This window comes from Sinohyriopsis cumingii, chromosome 1 (assembly GCF_028554795.1).
Source record: "Sinohyriopsis cumingii isolate HCF-2022 chromosome 1, ASM2855479v2, whole genome shotgun sequence".
NCBI lineage: Eukaryota > Metazoa > Mollusca > Bivalvia > Unionida > Unionidae > Sinohyriopsis > Sinohyriopsis cumingii.
In genome coordinates, this window is record NC_142961.1 from 173,518,640 (window position 1) to 173,534,567 (window position 15,928).

At 35.6% G+C, this 15,928-nt stretch overlaps 1 protein-coding gene across 3 annotated transcripts in view; it reads left to right on the forward strand.

Moving 5' to 3' along the window:
• The window catches only part of LOC149808399 (signal-induced proliferation-associated 1-like protein 2), a 210,271-nt gene that overhangs the window by 58,084 nt on the left and 136,259 nt on the right, over positions 1–15,928 (forward strand). For all 3 annotated transcript variants that reach the window (XM_089976661.1, XM_089976669.1, XM_089976678.1), the window contains exon 2: positions 5,016–7,088. In XM_089976661.1, coding sequence (XP_089832787.1) covers positions 5,696–7,088 — 1,393 coding nt within the window. In that variant the 5' untranslated portion in view covers positions 5,016–5,695. The remainder of the gene's footprint in view (positions 1–5,015; positions 7,089–15,928) is intronic.

The following is a 15,928-nucleotide window of genomic DNA, read 5'->3' on the forward strand; positions in this document are numbered from 1 at the left end:
GTACAGAAAATATTCCATTATTTAAGAAGAGATATGACGGGCATATGTGTATTACTAATAGATTGTAATGAATTTATTACACCACTCCCTCGATAACTCGTGCCCTGATAACTTGCAAACCTGCTTATAATATGGGGTCAGGCATTTTTTTTAAACCAGAAGAAGAAAAAAAGTTTTGATCCTTATTTCTTTAACTTGAAAAAACAATCACAATAAAATTGGTAACTGAAATGTTGATATATCGCTCGTTTTATGGTCGAAAACGGTAGATATGACCTGGAAACTTTAATTAACATTTGAAATTATCAACTTTTAATAAGAAATCATATAATTGGTTACATTTTTTTTTCTAAACGACATTTTTAGTACACCGTAATTAAAGATGTTCAAGAAAATTTTGATCAGCAAAAATGTCACGCCTAGTATAGGCAGTACATTAATATTTAAATGCCCATTGATTTTTATGAAGTGAAAGTTGTGTTTTAATTCTACCTTTTAGTTTCACTTTAGCACGATCATTATAAATGCAATGTGTATTTAAACGTAAAATGTGTAAATCTACCGTAACAGCTATATCAGCTATAACCTGATTATTTGCTGATTGTGTTTTGGTAACTGACTTGGGGAAGTATTTGTTGTATTGTTGCAACGAATTAACATCTGTCTTCCTTTGTATAAGGCCCTATAACATTAATATTATGTCTTTTGAATCAAATAAAGGAGGTGGAATATATTTTAAAAAACGTTAAAAGGCACACAAAACCTATATACATAAAATCTAGCATCCCCGGTCATTTGTCGGGTGAGCTCACTTCAGTTGTTCAGTCAGACACTTATAATATTTTTGTGTATGTAACATAAAATACCTTAAATTAACTGATTCTTTCATAACTGTGATCAAAGATAGACAACCAAGCAAAACGAGTACTTCGTAAAATAACGAGCTTGGTTTCACAGATACGGAGCATTGTGGGCAAGCAATTTTCTAAGAATTTCTGAACTGGCACTTAGAGATATCCTCAAGGATGATAAGAAGTTTCACTATTACTTTCAGTGAAATATGACATCAGTATTGTACTAATTGAACAATACAAAAATTGAGTTTTGACGTAGGTGATTGTCTCACAAAATGAATGTCGGTAGTTTTCAAAATAAAGGAAACTTGTTTGGTGGTATATCAACAGATAGTCTAGTTTCCGACTACTTTGACTCCCGACTTGCTAGTATACTATTTAATACCACTCCAAGAACCAGACTAATTAATAAAACAAAAAGCAGTGATGTAATACAAATGTTTTTGTGTACATATGATGGTTGTTGAAGCCAGTTGGAATGATCCTTTACCTGTTGGAAATTTTGAAAATGTTATTTGTACAGATTAACGAATAACTTCATTAGAAAAAGTGCGTTATTAACAATTGTTATCGACATGATTGTAAAAGAAGGATTCAGTCATTAAACAGCCCAGTTCCTTACCACCCCCCACAGTTTTCTCGGTGTATAAGTGGCTTTTTTTAGTTTTGGAGGCCCTTGATGACTCGTGCCTTTGTTTATCATAAGTGCGGTCTATGTTTGTGGACCCCGCTGTGTGTGAGTTATCGAGGGAGAGGCATATCTGGGTTTTATCCATTATTGCCATGAATCCCAAATCAATATCTATAATACTAAAGACATGTTAAAATAAATAGGAAATTATTATAGGAAATATTATCTTTTGTATGATGCATATTGTTATACTTTTCTTCCTTGACTAAATGAGTGACCCTTTTTATATAAAGTATTGTTATCATGATCATCATCATTTTTTTTGTGTTATGTCTGTTTACTTGCTCAAAAGAGGTCCAGCTAAAAATAAACTAAGTAGACCCAAATCAGTTGTTGTATAATGGCAGATCTGAGTTGGACAGATTGCAGTTGGACCCAACTTATAAGCAAACATATATGGTGTGTTTAGGGCTTAGTGCAACACAGCTTGGATTCAAGTTGTTTTTATAGCATAGGGAAGGAAGGACATGAGCTCTAAGATTCTATCAAATAACTACCTGCTTCTGAAGAACAAGGGTTTAACAATGTTACACCAGCAAGCCAATCATATATCCTGTGCAACATTGCCTGAAAGGGGGATGAGAGGTGGGGATGGCAAGTATGGTTCTGACTGTTATAAAATGAATGCATACACTAGAAAATGTTGAAAATGTTACTTTAATGGGACTCTTTTGAAAATACAGTAAACGCTTACAATGTAGATCACTGATGGAAGAAAAAGTTGAGGAAATGTCAGTTTGAATAGAACAGGTTTGTTGTTTCACAAAATAGATAAAACTTTTGTAAATTAGATGGAATTGGGAGAGGTTCAACTGTCCAGGACTGTTATAATTATGATGCTTTGATTAAAACTTTTGAATTAATTGTGTCTTGTGCTTTAAATTCACATCTGCATATTCTTTGTTAATTGGAAGATGTGGTAGCTCAAAATTGGTAGGGCATTTGGACTTGTAATTTAAGGGTTGCAGATTTGACTCCCCCCCCCTGCCCCGGTCAATACGGGTTGGCTGCCAGACTATTTGGTATCATTGTAGAGCTACATCTGTCTACCTTTCTATATTACCACCCACTTTGGTGTATCATACATGACCATGACGCTACAGTGCTCGGCAGTAGGCTACTACCTCCTAACATGTAAATGTGGCGCCATGGGTTAATGAGTTAAACGTGCCATTAAGATGAATTAAAACAAAAAAGGAAAAGTTTTTGTTAATTAATTTAGACTATGAATGTCGTGAAAATGTGAAGGTTTTTGTTGTTGAAAATGTAAGTAAGATAACCAGAAAATTGTTTCATTACTTTTGAAAACACATCTATTCTGTTGATTGTCACAGTTAGTTGATATCACAGATTAGGATGTTGTACAAGATAATCCAGATTTAAAAGATTAAGTGCATAAATGATCATGTAATCTTGTTAACAGCATATCAAAACAGTCCTTGACAAGTGCTATGATGTCATTAGTGGAGTATTGGAACACTCACACATACATATACACATACATACATACACACACACACTTTTGTTACCAGTTATTTTCCAGAATTTTGTTTGAAGGTAATATGGATAATTGCCAATCAGTTTTCAAGGTTATGGTAGTAAAAAGAAAGTATGGATGCTTACATTTGCTAGTTGCGAGGTATGCAGAAAAATTCCCATTTCAATTTTTTTAATTGAAGGAACAATAAAAATGTTTTGTTTGGAACCTGTGTAAGAGCTTTGCATGCTATCTACGCTAAAATAATTGCCTACAAATACTGCTTTTGCACTTAAGAGTTCTTTGAACAGATAAAACATAATCTGCTCGATTGATCTGCTGTCAAGTGGTCTTTACTATTGTAAAGTAACATGTGATTCACTGTATCTATCAATCTGTGTGATACTAGACTTTGCCTTTAAATGTAGCCTGCTTCATTTACATTTATCAGATTGACTTCTTCCAGCATGCTGTGTTGTATAATTGAATGTCATAGCTCTGCTTTCTGTAGGCTGAGTTAAATTCATGCCTTTGCTGTTAATTAAAGAAACAAAATTAATCTGTAGATGATTAATTTAGATATCTATCACTTTTGCCTTATTGAGTGTAAATCACTCTCTTGACAGCTATTTCATGCATCAACAAAGTTAATACTGTTTAGTTAACATTGTGTAAGGATTAACATTGTTTAAATCTAACATTGTGTACCAGCTAACACTATTAAATGTTAATGTTCTGTAAGATTTAACATCTGTATAAAAATAACATTGTGTAAAGCTAACATTGTATAAGGACAACATTATATGAAAGTTAACACTGTGTAAAAGCTAACATTGTATGAAGTTAACTTGGTGTAAAGCTGTTTTTGAAAGTCGTTCATTTATAATAATAGTGCCGATGGCAGTGGCTAATCAGCTGTGCAGAATCTTTATTAAGTTCTGAATGTAAGTGTTCATTTAATTTGTCAGTCTTGTTGATTGGGACATATTATTAAATCCTGTCTGAACCCTGGAATGATGGAAATAGTTGATTGCAACATTAAGGGGTTTGCATATTCATTGGAATTTCATTTATTCAAAGTTGTAATCAATCTGAATATTCATTTGGGGTACTTTTTCGGGTGAATCACATGTTTGAACTATTTATGTGCCACCTGAGAGTTGATAGTATTCACAATTTCTGCTCACTTTTTTTAATTACAGTACAGAAAGTTTAACATCCCATGCCATCTGTCAGAGAAGTTAATGAAGTATCTACTTTTACTTAAGCATGGAATGGATACCTTGGTACTATTAGTCATGAATATGGCACACATGAAATGGGTTTTTTGTGGGCAACACTTTGTAGACTGATAACATATGGACAACAAGTTAAACTGCGTACCATATGCTGTATATACATACTCACTTATATGTGGTATATGTTGTTTGTTTTACTGATTACTCCTAACAAACTGCACAGACCCAGATCTGCCAGTGCATTATGTGACAAACTGTTGTATGCCATTGTACTCAACTTATATACATATATATACGATACATGTCGATCTTACCAGCCAGATTAACATAGTTCAACAAGTGGATTTTGATCTCTGCTTCCTGACATCAACAGTGTATAGAATTTGTTTTTGCATCTGTGCATCTGTCTGTTTACAGTCGTGATTCTTTTCTCCATGCCTATTTATTTTTAATGCTGTGTAGGTGCATACTTTGTCACTGTGACCCACTTTACAGGGTGTATTAAAGATTTGCTGATAAATTGTACCTGTTCAGTTGTTATTACTATCACAGTGGAGTTTTATCTTTACTTGAACACGTATCATGTATCAAAACTGAGTTACACAGACCTTCTTCCCAGTGTTTATTTATGATTCTTTAAGGATAAAAGCAAGATCTTATTTTTATTGTTAGCTTTTCCATGCTTACAACTTGTTTTTTCTTATGAGTAAATATAGTTCTAACAAAAAAAAATAACTATATTTTCATATTTTCAGATGGTGGTGGATAAAGAGAAGAGGATATAATTGGTCAGGTGAATGAGAGTATGGCAGTTTATTTAATTATGCATCATGAGGATGTGGTTAATGCCACCCCCCTGCTGACTTTCCATTTTCATATTACTACTAACATACATTTTGGTGGCTGCTAGATGTTTTTAGAAAGAGGGCTATCACCTGATTGTAATGCAGCAGCAATCCAGATTTCTCCTGCTACCTGGGCTAAATCATCCCACACAGAACCCAATCACTGCAGCTTCCAGTTCTACTCAGCCTCAACCATGGTGGCTGCCTGTGATGAGGAATTGCATAGATAAAAGCTGAATTAATGTGCATATCTTGCAAACTATATAAATATACACCAGTATTCCCAAGACTGGATGGTTCTTGAAGAAATCTTGCAGTGCAGTAAGAAAGCACTTGCTTCTTATTTTTCTTCTGTATTTTTTAAATGACAGTTCCAATGATGGTAGTGTTATTTTAGATATTATTAAAAATGATGTTTTTTTTATTCAGTAATTTCAGAATGTGATGACTTTTTGTAATTCAGTTATGGAAATTATTTTGAAAGAGTTCTTCCTACAATGTGCAAAGGATCTACCTCCTATAAAATGTTTCAATTTTGGATGTGAATTTTGTTCAGACCCATTCTATAGAAGAATTCATGAGGAAAAATCATGTCTGAGGAATTGAAGCCTCCATTTACTGGTCCGATATCAGCTGAGACTGCACGGTTGCGTGCACAGCAAGCAGTGGAATATTATCAAAAACAACTTCAATCAAGAGAGTCTTCGTCTTCTCGCAGCAATGCATATGAAAAGTCAGATCGATCTGGTCATTCCTACATTAATGGCCGCCACAGTGCAGCCACAGTGCAGACAGAGTTGCCTGACAGGTTCATTAGGGGTGGACACAGAGCAACCATTCACAGCACTCAGGGGCCAAAGGGGTGGAAACCCAAACGGGGGGATAATCCGGGTGTTGATAAATCTCAAGTGGAAAAGAGCACTGTTAGGACACAATCCAGACGTAGCCGAGGCTTGTATCGAAGTAATAGTAATCTAGAAATGGATAGTTTTGAGTATACTGAGGAAGAAGAACAGGCAAATGTTTCTAGTGTGAGTTCTAAAAGGGAGTATGGAAGCACTTCTTCACTTGATATAATGAGTACGAGTGGGGAAAGCTTTTTTGCTATGTTAAATGATTTAAAAACTGAAGATTTTGACCAGAGAAGTCCTGCCCCTGCAAAGCTGCAAGAGGTTCTGCGAGGCCGAGCTGAGCCAGAAAAACCTACCACTGTGTCCTTTGCTAATGCAGAAATTTTTGAAAGGATAGCTAATGGTTCTCTTTTGAGTGCAAGTAACATGGGGGATATAGAGAGTGACGATAATACACAGAGTCCTAAGTCAAAAACAAAATTAAAGCACAAGGACAGGAAACTGAGATCCAAATCAATCACAGGTGAAACTGGTCCAGGAGTTGTCAGAAATATTCGTCGGAAAATTGAGAATGATTCAGGAATAAGAACTTCGGATAATTTATCAGATACTGAAATTCGTGGAGATGACAGATTTCGTAGGAAAGCTTTTGTTCATTATGACTGTCAAAGCATTGGGTTTAATATAGAAAGTGTCATGAAAAATCAAAACTCGTCCACTGCCATACTTAATATGGCCACAGGGGCTTCAGCAGCATCCTTAAATCGGAACAGTTATGCTGGGGAAGCTGATGACCCTGATATCATAGCAAATACTGATGATGGTGATGGGAGAAACAACGAATTAGTTCAGAGTTGTCCATTCTTTAGGAATGAGATAGGAGGGGAGAAGGAGCGGACAATTGGCCTCACAAGGAGTACAGCACATTCTCCCACAAGTTCAGAGGCTTCCAGTCATTACAGAAGTGCAATAACAGTGACTCGATCACCCATGTGCTGTGGGGTGTCAATATTGGACTCTTCCCCTACCCCAACAGGCCACATCCTCCCACCCCATGTCATTTACAAGGATTATGTGATAGAATATGTGGACCATGGTGCTTATTACTATAGACATTTTTTCAATGGAAATGGTAAGTACATACAACAAAAAAATCACTGTTTAAAATATCAGTAAGAAGGAGAAATATGAATAAGGTACAGGTGCTACATGTTGAGGCTCTAATAAACAGTAACAAAAGAAAGAGCGAAAACAACAAGCTTTGAAAAAATTAACAAATAATTTATTTCCCTGGAAAAACACTGTAAAAATGAAAAAATAAGAACTTACGGTTTTAAGAATCAGATCCAAAAATAATCCAGGAATAATCATGAATTAAATTTTAGAAGTCCTAGTAATGAAATGTTCTAATGAATTCAAGTTCAAGTCCCAACGAAAATCCAAAAAGAAGGCAATGATGTATACTGTAGGCTTTATGGTGCTGTAGCATCTACAGTTCTTTGTTATTTCACAGACAATAAGATTCCGATGTTTACATTTCTGAATACATTTTAAATAAATGTCTTTGTCCATGAATTCTGTATGATCACTCAAATATTTCCAGTAAAAAGAATTAATCATTTAGAATCCAAAAAATTTGAACACACTCAACTGCGTGATTTCTCTACAAACAAAGGTTATACAGTAATTTGAGATGCAAAACAGATTCCTGGACAAGGGTCACATGATCACATTCTAGAATGGTTTAGAATGTATCTACAAGTCTAATGGCGCATAGTCCAGTACAGCCTTCGATTTCACTATTATCATTTACACATTAAAAATGAATATAAAAAAGTTGTTTACTTGATTCTCAATCAAGGCCAGGAACTAGGTCAGCATAAGATACAAAGTTTACAACTAATGATCAGGCCAAACTAATTTTCTGGAAAATATCAAATTCCTAGTAAACAAATTTACATTACTTTGACATATAATGAAATTAAAAATAAACAGAATTTAAAATTTACAAACAATTAAATTAAATCAAACATAAATTAAATCAAATATACATAACACAGGCTTGCCAGATCAGGACAGGATGTGCATCTTATAAAAACTTTAACATTTTTCAGCTCAGGTGTCTCTCCTTTAGTTTCAACTAGAGCAACTTCATTGGCTTGTAAATCGCCATGCTTTCCACTGCATATTTCAATATTTCATCCTCCTCAAATCCAGTACCCACTTCCCCCTGCTGTCAACATTGACTCAGTGGTCCTAATGTAAAATAATATATTAAGTGTGCCTAGAAAAAAGCTTATGTCTTTATCCTGGGTCCATGCTGTTTAGGCGTAGTGACTTCTGTTCCCACCAGTATAGGATGAAGTTGTGGGAAAATGGGGAGAATTTGGAGAAGTGAGTGTAGTGGCCACATTTCAAAATGCAAATCACTGAAAACAGCCATTTTACTAAACCTTTGAGTCGTATATATAAACACAAATAAAATACTGTTGTTGTTGGGTTTAACACCATTTTTCAGCACACGATAGGCTGTAAATGGTGGCCAGTATTAATGGTGGAGGAAGAACCAGGGAAAACCCCAGAAAGAACCAAAAACCCACGAGAAGCTACTGGCAAGCTTTCTCACATACCCAAATTGGTAGAATCCGAGACTCGAACCAATGCAGACAGAGGTGAGATGGCAGTGATCCGTAACGGAGAGCACTTTCGACCACTCAGGGGGCCCCATTAAAATACTGAATAACTTAATGCAGATGTTAAAAAAATTCCTAATTTGATGTATCAAAAGTTTTATATGTCTTTGTTTTTCAAAGAGAAGTTACTATCAGAAGAGGGTGATTTACTGAGTTACATTTCCTTTCTTTCTACTTTTAAAACTTATTTATTTTTATTATCAATCAGCCAGTAAACCTCAACAGAGGATTAGTTTGCTCATGAATGGGCTACAAAAATATCAAATTTCATTCACTTAAAGCTGCACATTTGTTTTTTTTGGCAGAAATCTTTTCAACTGAAATCTGATTGCAGGCATATGATAAATAATCATTTGACTCAAAAGTCTACAAAAAAAAGCACACAATGTTTAAACTGTTTGATACTTGAACAGAAAAAGAGTGTACTTAGAATATGATGACATTCACTGACTGAAATGGGAGAGCTGAAAAGTTAATTTGAGAAAAGGTGAAGTCAATTTCGCTTTCTCTTTGTATTTGAGTTATTCGATTGGTAGTGGGGCACTATTTCACTTAAATATTCCTGTCGTGAACCCTTACCATACTCACACTTTATGGGGTAATTCGTGATACATCAATCAGTCCTTATGTCAATAACCTCAAAAACCACAAGGTGGAAATTCACCTAGCTTGGTACATTATTGTCCATGTGATAACTATATGTAAAAGAGGTATAGTTTTGGGGCCTCTAATCTGGATTCATTGGAAGTGATTAAATATGCAAAAGTTAAAGCAACTATAGCATTTTATTTATAGCATGTGAACACGTCATTTATTTAATGGGTTTTGGGTATGACCCATGGATTAAGAGTTTGGAGCTTTAGTTTGGTATTTTGGTCCTGGGATGGCATTGGGGTGGTAGTGTGGAGTTTTAGTTGGGTAATTGATCCAGGGATAGCATTTGGGTGGCAGTGTGAAGTTTTAGTTTGGTAATTGGTCCAGGGATGGCATTGGGGTATCAGAATATACAACAAAAACGAGGATTTGCCATGGCAAGCCATGGAAGTAGCTCTGGTTGTAATTGCAGTTTGTGTTTTGCCTTAAAGGTATAGGTGAGACATAGGGACCACTTTTCTGAAGGCATCCGTCTTAAGCCCTTGAGTTTAGCTTTCTCTTGTATTCATCTTGTTGGGTATTGTTCTCCTTGGGCAAAAGTAGACCAAAGTGACCTACTTTTCATATTCTTGTATTTATGAGTTTGCATTTGGTTTTGTTTCTCAGACAATTGTATTTAGTCATGAAAACTTTATGGGTACATTCATCATCTAAGATATTACTCACTGTGGGGAAAAGTAACAGTGACCTTATTCTCACACTCCATTGAGTTATGTTTTTGCCTTTAGCTCTGGTTTTTGTTTTTTTTAGTCATGAAATTTGATAGGTTTGTTCATAATGGAAAGTACTGGTCACCAAGGTAAAATTATTTTACAATGAATTATTTTCCATGCAGCAGTAATTATGTAATTTGGCACATTTAGTTCATTTTATTCGACACTTGTATATTTAGTCAAGAAAAAACTTGAAGGGTTTATTCATCTTGGAGGATACTTTTCAGCACAGGCAAAAGTAGGTTACAGTGACCTACTTTTCACACTATAGTGATTATGTTAAGTTTTGTATTTAGATTAGTTTCCCTGACATTTGTTGTTGTCATCATGACATTGGCTGAGGCCGAGACTCGAATCCATGCAGACAGAGGAGACAGCAGTGATCCATAACAGTGAGTGCTTTAGACCACTCAGCCACACTTTGGGTCCCTATATCTCTGATGCTTCCTATAAAAGCATGGGAATAACAACTTCACAAGTATATCAGTGCTGCAGCAAGGAGTTTGTTACAAAAGAGATGTAGGAGGGTCACTTTTTTTACAGACTGCTCCAGTTTCCTAGTGGTTAGAGCGTCCGCCTCGGATGAGGGAGGTCGTGGGTTTGATCCCCCGCCAAGTCATACCAAAGACTTACAAAAATGGTACTAACAGCTGCCTCACTTGGTGCTCAGCATTATGAGGTTAGTGTTAGGACTGGTCGGCCTGGTGTCGGGATAAATGTTACTGGGTGGGACATCATGCTACATGTCTGCGGCATGATACCCCAGTGCTAGACATCACTATAAACTGCCACACTGCAGACATTGTAGTGATAAGACTGAAAAATTGTTAAAGCTACGTTAAAAATCAAAATCACACATACACACACTTTTTTACGATATGGACATTATTTATTTTATACATAAGGTTCAGTTTTTTTGTTCAAATGTAGAGGCAATTTTTGCAACCAGGTTACTTAATGCTTATGATAACATTTTAGATATCATCTTTAGAGCTCAAGATAAACAGTGTAGGTATGTGCATATTCTACACCAATTGCTTAAACTGCCTACAGAAATGTTTTAAAATCAAAATTAATTTTGAAAGTTTTAAGAGCATATTATACCTGTTGAAAGCACAATCATTTATGATCTGATGTTTGATCAGTATGAACTAAATTAATTATGTATATTTTAAATGATGGTACTCTGACTCAAATAGAGCCAAATAATCTTACACACTTTCAAGTACTCTTGATCAACGGGCTGTTTGATGTATTCAGAAAGGCATGATTCAGGTCATGGTGATTAGGACCTCTTAGTTGCTTACAAAAGCTACCTTCAATATGGCCGTTATTACTATAAAGGTGAAATCTTCAAACAGTGTTTAAAAGACTGGTCAGTATAATTTGACCAGATGTGACATAAAGAATCCTGACATGATGAAGATGTTTAAATTTTTTACAAATGGCTCTGATCTGCCATCAAATATGGCCACTGTTACTGAAAATAGAACATATAAACAATGATTTCACAAAAATAATTGCTAAACAGAATTTTACTAAATAACAGAAAACTTCTGGTTTTGAAGGCCTGCAGGTTAACATAAATTTTTTTTTTACTATAAAATATGGCCCCTGTTGCTGAAAATAGATAAACTTTAACAACTTTTTTTTTAAAAAGCACTGCACAGATTTGATCAGATTTATTAGCATTTTTGCATGCCACTTCACCATCAGATAGGCTGCTGTTACTGAAAAAGACAGACCTTGAAATTACTTCTTTTCAGAAACCTATACAGCATTTAACTATACTTGAGAGAAATATCTTGAAAGCCTTTCAAGTTTGTACCAGTAATCCGTTATTACTTATAGCCACTATTACTAAAAATAGATTACCGGTATTTAAATGCATTCTCAAAAACTACTGAACAGAAGCAAAATAGATATGGCAGAAAGCATTATAGAAATTGTACAAATGATGCAAATGTGCTATCAGATTTGGTTGCCATTATTAAAAATATAAACATCTTGGAAACTGCCCCACAGACCTTGACCAGATATGACAATGTTTCCTGGCAACAGAAGATAACAAAATTTGACAGGGACCTTCCTGGCAAGAAGGCTTTTCAGGTTTTTACAAATCATTCAAATTTGGTAAAATTACTAAATATAAACAGAACTTATTATTACTTGTTCTCAGATACCATTCAACAGAATTGAACCAAATTTGACAGAAAGCTTTCTATCAAAAAGCCTTTCAGGTTTATACAGATGATTCTGATCTTTTGTCCAATTTGATCACATTACTAAATAAAAACAACAGCAACATAATTTGACTTGTTCTGTTACTGTTCAGCAGAATTTAACCAGATTTGACAGAAATCATCCTGATATAGAAACCTTTCAGATGTTTTACAAAAGATGCTGATCGTTTATTAAATGTGGTCCTTGTTACCAAAAAGGAGAAAAATATGTAAATGACTTCATGAATACAATTAATAGAAATTGACCAGATTTCAAAGAAAGCATCTTGGCATGAGGGCTTTCAAATCTGCACAGATAATGCTAATCAGCTGTTCAATTTGCTGCCATTACCAAAAATATTTACAAGTTGTAATTGTCAGAAAGCATCGTATTAACCAAGAATTTTTCACAAACAACTGCCTTAGGTAGATGTCAGCCAGGTAAGGAATTTTGGGCCCACTTTGGTCTCTTTTTATGCTTACTAATGAGTTTTATCTTTTCAGTCCTGTGCAGATGCATCAAATTTTACACACTTCCCTAAGGAATAATTTTTACACATAATTAGTTCCATACAGTAGTTGAATTTTTGTTGCATTGAACTTGATGAGGTCCAGATTTTAGGTTTATAGTTTCACACTGAATACCTTAGGGGATTATAAAAGGCCAAAAGGCTCTCTTCCTTCCAAATGAGGAAACTTTTGGTACAGCTGTCAAACAGATGCTATCTTTAGCTGTGCTAGAAACTAATAAATTTACTGTTTTGACTATTGACCCCTAGAATAGGGCTGGAAAAGTCAGTGTCACATAGGTTATTCTGTAAATCATAATATAGAACCCTCAACACTTTATAAGTTATACAGTGTTCATATTTTAGTAGATGGGTTCTAGAATTTGGATACAAGTACATGTTGGTGCAAAATGAAATTTACATTTTATCATTCAAGTAAACCCATGGGATCTGCATATCCTTGGAATCTGCATATGTGGGTAGAAGGCCATTTAGACAAAAAAACAAATACTACCAGTATTTTAAGAATGACATTATCATGGATAACATGTTGCACAATAAAATTAAGTTGCCCATGAACAGAATAATTTTAAATTTTACTGATTTAATTTTTTTTATTTACCTCCCTAAGCATAATGAGTGAATGAAACAAATTCAACTTTTACATTCAGTTTTACATGTACATGTATTTCATACTAGTATTAATGTTAGTACCTTCCTTCTTTCCATGGTCGGGGCCCCGAGTGGCCGAGTGGTCTAAAGCGCTCACCGTTACGGATCACTGCCATCTCACCTCTGTCTGCGTGGGTTCGAGTCTCGGATTTGGCCAATGTGGATATGTGAGAAAGCTTGCCAGTAGCTTCTCGAGGGTCGGTGGTTCTTTCCGGGGATTTCCCGGTTTCTTCCTCCACCATTAATGCTGGCCGCCATGTATAGCCTATTGCGTGCTGAAAAATGGCGTTAAACCCTACAACAACAACAACTTTCCATGGTCTATCCATATGTTATTTGAGGAGAACATGGCTAGCTGGTTTCATGCTAGCGGTAACATGTGCAATGCTGTATCAGTACATGGCAACTGTCCAGATGGGAGCATCCAGGTGCTGATTTTTCCCTGTGACAATTTCCCTAGCTTGGAAATGGGCAGTGAGATTTTCAGAGGCATCATAGGGGATGAGGCCATATACATGTTGTTGTTGTTGTTATATGGTTTAACGCCATTTTTCAGCACAAGATAGGCTATATATGGCGGCCAGTATTAATGGTGGAGGAAGAACCCGGGAAAACCCTGGAAACAACCACTGACCCACGAGACACTACCGGCAAGCTTTCTCACATATCCACACAGAGGTGAGATGACAGTGATCCGTAACGGAGAGCACTTTAGACCACTCAGTCACTCGGGGCCCCACCATATACATGTATTTAAAGGCCCAAGAAAAAGGGTTTTAACTACATAAATCCAAGTTGATGTTTATATATATACAGTTTGAAAATCATTACATTGTGAAAAAAATTAATTGCTTGAGTCCTGGTTACTTTATCCTGTTTCATAGGGTGAGACTATAGTCTTTGTAACAGGACCTATCTGAAATCCAAATTTGGCTAACAGTTGTAATTTATTATGTAAAAAAAAAAAAAGAGCTTAGTACAAATAAGTTCATATCAGGTTAACATGTGTGATGTTGGCATCTATTATTATATTGGTAAAGTAACTACCAGGTGTAATAAATTCCAAACTTTGTTCAACATCAGTTGCAGTAGAACCCATACACTTGGTAATTCAGTTAGGCTTATACATGTCCCTTTACAACCCAGGTTTACCATTTGTGTTATGCAGTTACTCTGTAACAAACAAAAACCCATTAGCTTAGGTTTTTGCGCCATGTATACAAGGCCTGGGCAACTTCCTCCAGGGTGCAGGCCAAATGGGATTTTTATAGCCACACCCAGTGATGTACATAAGTGGATAAAATCAGGCTGCAGGCCAGATCAAGCCTGTGGGCCTTAGTTTGATCACCTCTGATGTAACCACGATGTTACTGTATGCATGGAATCATGAAACTTGGTTAGGGAATAGGTTTTGACAAGTACTACACATTCATAAATATGACATTCGTGGTTGACAGACTTTGCTTAAAATGTGATACAAGTTCATTTCTCAACCTCTATTTATGTCAGAATCATTTAGTTTGATGACTGTATGATCTCTGTAAGTATCCCATCCTTACAACAAGATCATCACTGTGACCTACTTTCACATTTTGCGGCTTAGGTTCGGTTTATTCATTTGGTTTGTGGCTTTTTTGTGCCTGATATACACTGTACATACATGCTGTTAAGCTGGAATTATGAAACTTGGTGAATGTATGCAATGTGATTACTCTGCCTTCATCACAAATGTAAGTCTGTTTGACCCATATTTCATGCTGACTTTGACAAAATTTTTTGTTTTAAATTCATTTCTCAAGCATGGTTCATACTGAATGATTGTATGCATCTCTGTGAGTACTATATACTTACAAAGAAAGAAACCGGTCTGTGACCTTCATTTCATATTTTACTGGTAAAGGCAAGTTTTTGCATCTAGATCATGGCCACATAGGTTTTTATGTACACACATTAAGATGGAGCATATTATGTTATGATGGTGTACATCTGTATGTCTTTTGCCAGTTTTATTTCTGCACAAAAGGACTGCTTCAGTGGCCTAAGTGGTTAAAGTGTCCACCTGCAGGAGGTTGCAGGTTCGAACCCCAGCTGAGTCATACCAAAGACTTATACAAATGGTACAAGTAGCTTCCTTGCTAGGTGCTCAGAATTAGGAGGTTGTTGCTAGGACTGGTCAACCTGGTGTTAGGATAATGTGATTGGGTGGGACATGATGCTACATGTCTGTGACATGATGCCCCAGTGCTAGACATCACTATAAACTGCCACAATGCAGACATCATAGTGATATGACTGAAAAATTGTTAAAGCTGCATTAAAAATTAAGATCACTCACATTCTGCACAAAAGAACTAATCCACCATCTATAATTACCAGACTTTGTAGATAACTTGTACTTACTTTAAGAAATAATCCCATTGATTTTGGAATTCAAATGTCAAGGTCATTGAATGCAAGAAGAAAATAGTTTCCATACAATAACAGAGCGTACTCTACATTTAACAGTTAT